At 33.8% G+C, this 6,585-nt stretch overlaps 1 protein-coding gene across 1 annotated transcript; it reads left to right on the forward strand.

The window, feature by feature from the left end:
* The first annotated feature begins 2,553 nt into the window (after positions 1–2,553).
* Positions 2,554–4,178, forward strand: LOC115431925 (lymphocyte antigen 6D). The gene is made up of 3 exons (XM_030152642.1): positions 2,554–2,709; positions 3,495–3,593; positions 3,697–4,178. The coding sequence occupies exons 1-3, from the start codon at positions 2,655–2,657 to the stop codon at positions 3,774–3,776; spliced, it is 234 nt and encodes a 77-aa protein (XP_030008502.1). The 5' UTR covers positions 2,554–2,654; the 3' UTR covers positions 3,777–4,178.
* The last annotated feature ends 2,407 nt before the right edge of the window (positions 4,179–6,585 follow it).

Below are 6,585 nucleotides of genomic sequence, written 5' to 3' on the forward strand. Positions count from 1 at the left end.
GTCCAGTGGCCTGATTGGTGAGTCCCAGTCTTGTCCCGCCTCCCTGTACACGAAACAGGTGCAGAGGATGGCCTCATCAGTTCTTAATAATGACTCCCATCCTTTACGGGGTGAATTTTAGCTCCTTTCCTCTGGACCAAGGTCATTATCATTAATGAAAACTAGCAAAATGACGAAAACTAGAATTGAAAAAACATTTTCGTTAACTGAAATAAATAAAAACTACAATTAAAAAAAAAAAAAAAAAAAACCAGCTGAAACTGTATTGTGTGCTTACAAAACTAACTAACTAAAACGAATAAAAATTCTGGGTAAAATTCCCTTCGTTTTCGTCTTTGTCGATGTCAGATTGATACGAAAGCGATTTATTTTGCTCTAGCAATTTTAGCTAGCGACACCATACGGTACTTCACAGTGCATCACTTCTCTTCACTTTTCGTTTACGGTCTACCTGGAAACATGGAGACTAAAGTTGGGAGAAAGCAGCAGAGTCCTGTCTGGGATTTATTTGAATACGACGGTGAAGAAGATAAAAGATACGACAAAACTAAAATTAATACTAAAACTAAACTAAAACTAAGCATTTAGAAAAAAAAATTAAAACTAATACAAACTAGCAAACCTGCTGTAAAAACAAATTAAAACTAACTGAATTGGAGAAAAAAAAAACAAAAACAAAATAAAACTAAACTATAATGAAAAATCCCAAACTATTAGAACCTTGCTCTGGACGGAGTTTTTTAGTCCCAAGGTGCAGGATATAAAAGGCGTTACAAAAAAAGCTTTGTTTTTTTATTAATTTTATGTTCTTATCTTGGTTTTTATCCCAGAGACTGTTTTTATCTTCTTGAGGTTTTCATTGTGTTTTATTGCATCTTGTTTTTATTTATTTGATCTTATTTATTTATTTTTATCCTTTTACTTATCCATGCTGCTGTGCTGATGACCAATGGAACACTGAGTACTTTTTGTCTTGACACTCGTTCAAGTACCTGCCTAACAGGTTCAATGTGTGTTATGTTGTAATGCCAAATGCAATCGCTCTGTCTGCAAAACAAATCTACCCACGGGTATAATAATAATAATAATAATAATAATAATAATAATAATAATAATAATGATGGATTAGATTTATATTGTGCTTTTTCTATGAACGCATACTCAAAGCGCGTACATTGGATCCATTATTCATTCACTCACACATTCACACCCTGGTGCTGGTAAACTACATTTGTAGCCACAGCTGCCCTGGTGCAGTCTGACGGAAGCCTGGAAGTATAAAATGAAGTAACCTTGAACCTTGAACATTTTGAAATGTGTGAAGTGCAAGTCTACCAATATTCTGCCTGTTACTAAATGTTTTGCATATTTGTTGATCCACTGTGATCTGTAAGTTATAATTTACATGTGTAACTGATAAACTGAGATGCAATATTGTTAAAATTGTACTTAGTTTTTTTTTTTTAAAGAAATTTCAGTTTGTTCATGTTATTCACATTGTTTTAAGGCAGGGATATCAAACTCATTTTAGTTCAGGGGCCACATTCAGCTAAATTTGATCTGAAGTGGGCCGAACCAGTAAAATAATAAGATAATAATATATAAATAATGTCAACTCCAAACTTTTCTGTATGGCATAGAGTGACAAAAAAAAATTACATTATTAAAAGGTTTACATCTACAAACTATCCTTTGAAAAGATGTGAATAACATGAACAAACTGAAAAAATAAGTGTAATTTTAACAATATTCTGCCTCAGTTTATCATTTACACACGTACGTTAGAACTTACAGATCGCAGTGGATCTACAAACACAAAAAACATTTAGAAACAGGCAGAATTTTTTTAAACATCTTTTAAGAAATGTCAGGTTGTTCATATCTGTTCAGATTATTCACATTTTTTGCAAAATTATACTTTGTTTTAGTTTAAATGCATGAAAATATTTACATTTACAAAGGAAAAAAACTGGAGTTGTCATTATTTATATGTTATTATGATAGTATTTGACTGAATCCTGCCTACTTGAGATTGAATTGGTCTGAATGTGGAACCTGAACTAAAACGATTGTTACTATCTTAGTGTAATTTTTGCATTTCACAAATTCATCCCAAGGGCCGGACTGGACCCTTGGATGGGCTGGATTTGGCCCCTGGGCCGCATGTTTGACACCTTTGTTTTAAGGGCTAGTTGGTAGATATAAACATTTTCATTGCATAATTTTACTTTTTTCACTCTAAAACATAGAGGAAAATTTGGAGTTGACATTATTTATATATTATTGTGTTATTATTTCACTGGTCTGGCCCACTTCAGATCAAAAACTATTAACAAACTAAACAAAAACGAACAACAACCTGAACTAAAATGAGTTTGATACCCCTGCCTTAAGTACTTCTAAAGAACCAAAGTTGAAAATAAAATGTTATAATCTAAGTAAGATCCTGTAAATATAAACTCAAAGGTTCAGAGGAGGTTCATGTTCTTTCACTTCTGTAATTAAATACCTTCTCACCTGTCTAAGTGCATAAACCTGTTCTTTGTCTCCACAGGCATCTTTTACTGGACACCGTACAAGGAAGTCCCGTGCATTTTAACTTGTCGGTATAAAAGAACCAGAGCGGGTTGTTGGTCCACATACCATCTGACAACATGAAGCCCCAGCTGCTCACCGTGATGTTCCTGCTGCTGCAGTGTAGCACTTTCGGTAAGGGAACTCTTGACATTTTTTGGCACTGTTCTTATTGAAACAAAGAGCAAAATGACATAAAAATGCTTCATTAGACACGCTTAATGTTTTGATCTATTAGATGCTTTTTCTCCTGTAGATTGTGATCTTAAAAAGCAGTACAATATTCTGACCCAGTGTGACTTTTGTGGTGATTCTCAAACATCAAAACAAATTTTTCTCCCTATTTAACCTGTCCAAAGTGATTTATCACCATTTATTATCATATTATCCTCTGCATTTTGCATTTTTTTCAGTGAGAATTATCTATTTTCCTGTTTTACTTCACTGATCATGTAGATGTTTGTAAAAGCTCAGGGTAAATTCAAAGGTTATCATATCAAAACAAAAAAAAAAAAACAAAAACAAAGATTAAGTGATTTTTTTCAGTAAAATCTATCATCAACTGAAAATAAACAAGTGTTTCCATCCACTGTTGTTTATCAAAGTCCATGGGTTTTACTAGTGAATCAATATTGTAGAAGACAACAGTGTTTGCACGTTCACTACGGAGCACGTTCACTTATGACCACGAAAAGACGACAAACTGTATTTTACTTCAGTTATTTCCATGTATTAATAGGATTAGTGGATGAACAGTTACTGAACAGTTTAAGTCAGTGGATTGTTTTGGTCGACGGTGGATGTTTGGGTCTTTACGGAGTAAATGCAGACTTTTAACTCTTCAGTGTATGAGTGAAATGTATGCGATAGAAAAAGCCTTGAGATGTTACATTATGGGTTGTTTTTTTCTTTCTTGACAGTGCTATCACTCAGGTGCTACACCTGTGAATCTGACCCACAATGCAAAACAGAGACCGAGTGTGACTCATCCGCCCAGTACTGCAAAACCGTATATCAGGGTAAGGAGAGGCCACTTTGATATACTTCTCCATCTTTCTACAAACATAAAATATTTTACAGTGACAGTTTGTCATTCTTTGTTATTTGTTGTTTTTTTAACAGATGACAACCTAGTCCGAACCTGTGAGGAGTTCTGTGAAGTGGGCATTTACACAGATTGCTGCGAAACCGACCTGTGCTGATAATTTGTCAAAATCGCTCAAAAAATGTTGCACATGAATCTCAGTTTGATGGAAGATGATTTAAGGCTTGATTTTCTGTCTTTGATTGTTTTTTTTTGGTTTTTTTTCAAACAATTGTTTCAGACTGTGGCAGCCTCCTCTTATGCTCAGCTGGGATTTTTTTTTTTTTTTTTTAAATAAGTGATAGATGCAGGGAAAACACACACACACACACACACACACATATGCACACATACAAACCCTTAATCCCCTCCTGATGTCACTTAGTGGGTCAATGCGACAGCCGTGCGCTATGTGGGTCGCATTATGGGTCTGTCACTACTGCTTTGTGAAGTTGTACTATCAGGAGTCAGCTGTTTGCATCTGATGAATAAATGAATAAATCTTCCAATTGATCACATTTGTCTGTTTCAGTTGTCTTTTATTACAGGTTTTAAGCCTTTGCAGGACATCTTTTACCAGCTGACATGTTACTGAATCCACTTGAGTCTCTTAGATCATGTAAAGTAACACGCCGTGCTGTCTGTACAGGCCCCTGAAGTGAAACTGAACGTTGTTCCCTTATTTCAGCCAAAGGTATCCTAAAATATCTTTGTCCAATTTTAGTACAATGGAGTTGAGGTTTTTTGGATCTGTGCTCAGTGGACACGTTAACCCTCAATGGAAATTTTTCTGGTGATACGTGATACGACACAATACATTCGTGAGAACAGCTTCACCTCTATTTAGTTGGTCATTAAAAAACATGAAAGCCTCAACAAAGGAAGCAAAGTAGTAAACTGCCAGCTGGAAATAAATAAAGGTCTGAGAATATTGACAAAAAATATCTTATTACCAAGTGTTGAATAGGAGAGAACATACATGATCCAAGTTTGTGAGAATTAAGTCTGACAGTAAAATCATGATGTCCTCGGTTCAACCTGGGCTCAGTTTTGTGTATATTTCTGATATTTAAAGATGAAATCTGTGTTTTGAACATAAATTGGAATGCAAAATTGGTCACAGAGATGTTTTTTTGTTTTCCAAATGGCAAAAGACAATACAACACAACAATAGCGATATGTGAATTAATTTTACATTTAAAACAATAAAAGTGTATAAATGTTGACCTTACCTAAGTTATGTGAAATGCAGAGGGGAGGTTTCAGTTGTAAATGATGACAGATATCAAGTAACAAATGCAACAAAACAAAATGATGAAAAATTGCATTAAAAAAAAAAAAAAAACATGCTAAAACTGTACTCGTAAAAATAAACCTCCTCTCTATGACTGGAGGCTTTTTAAGGCATTGAAACAAACAACAAATTGACCAAAAGTGATTCAAAAGTGCTTTATTGTTCTACTCTACTACTTCTTAGAGGCGATTATTGTAATTTCTTAAAGAGCAGAACTTTATCTTATGGCAAAATACTATCCTGTTATTAATACTTGTACTTTTTAAAGAGCTGTGCAGTATTGTTTGTACTGGTTCTGTTCCTGTGGTGCATCAATAACACTTGTGTAGTGTTTTAATGCAGTGCACAATGAAAATGAAAACAATTCATATTTTTATTTTGTATTTTTGTGAATCTCTTGTTGAATCATTTCATATTTTTATGTAGATTCCCATGTACAGTCCTGTTGTACCACCCTGCGAGGACCTCCTGCTGCTTCTTTGTTGTCATGTAAAATTTTGTCTACGTCTTCAACCGACCAAATCAATACGTAAATTACAAAAAAACAGATAAAACAAACATACAGATATTCATGTCAGTGCTGACAGGATACAGGATAATTTATTTAACCCCTTGTACACCAGTGAATCGGGAACATACAAGCAGAGTACATGTCAGAACTGCCTCAGTGACTCCCCTTCATGATGCTCTTTTACAAAAAATAATTTATTGATGGTAGCAAAGTAAACGCAGGGCAACTGAAATGAATAAGACAAAACTAAATGTTTTATATCCATGAGACCATCACCAGTCAAATGACCGTAAATAAAATGAGCCTCATCAGTAGACGTCTTCCTGCAGCGTATAGGTTGTTATTTTACATAATTTTTGCAGTTTTACCCTTTTGTTTTTGCAGTGCAGTGGACAGGGGTGATAGCACATGATAGCTCTACATTAAATATATGTTTATTTTATCCACACTGACAGAATCAAACCTGTGTATGATAGTCAATGTCATTTGATTGATTGATTGATTGATGTATTTATTTCGAATATGAATGTCAAAACAGAAGAAAATAAATAAACAAAACACTTAAACATAAGACATCAGACATATAATACATATTCGAACAGGAGTGAGAAGAAGCACAACTTATAAACTCCCACCCCTTCTCCTTAAAAAAGTAATAAGAGTAATAATCTTCCTAGTCTAAGCATATCTATACTGCATACTATAATATCCCTGATACTAATTATTAAATAATTTGGTGTCAGTCTTCATATTATTATGAAAAAATGTAATATGACATACATAAGCACATGATACATAATAATAATAATATTAATATTGTCTCTTTATTTGTTGTTAGTTTGTGATTACGCACACCACAACTAATGAATGAATAAATAAATAAATAAATAAATAACGGGTTTGGTGATTAAACTTTGACACTGACCATGACCCACCCTGGTCATCCATAAAGTTTTGCATCAGAAAATCCATCTTTATGATCACATGATCAAAAACTTTGGTTAATCTCCTACAGACTCCATTATTCAAACATAATAGTATGTTCCTATTGTGATTCAGACTTTCATGACCTTTTATTATATTGTATGTGTCTGTTCATGTGGATATAATATATGTATGTTG

Source organism: Sphaeramia orbicularis, chromosome 13, assembly GCF_902148855.1.
Source record: "Sphaeramia orbicularis chromosome 13, fSphaOr1.1, whole genome shotgun sequence".
NCBI lineage: Eukaryota > Metazoa > Chordata > Actinopteri > Kurtiformes > Apogonidae > Sphaeramia > Sphaeramia orbicularis.

Bases quoted from the DNA above. Each gene is read 5' to 3' on its own strand.
- LOC115431925 (XM_030152642.1), top strand. From the start codon at position 2,655: ATGAAGCCCCAGCTGCTCACCGTGATGTTCCTGCTGCTGCAGTGTAGC. The intron at 2,710-3,494 runs GTAAGGGAACTC...CTTTCTTGACAG, and splicing joins GCTGCAGTGTAGCACTTTCG to TGCTATCACTCAGGTGCTAC. The intron at 3,594-3,696 runs GTAAGGAGAGGC...TTTTTTTAACAG, and splicing joins CTGCAAAACCGTATATCAGG to ATGACAACCTAGTCCGAACC.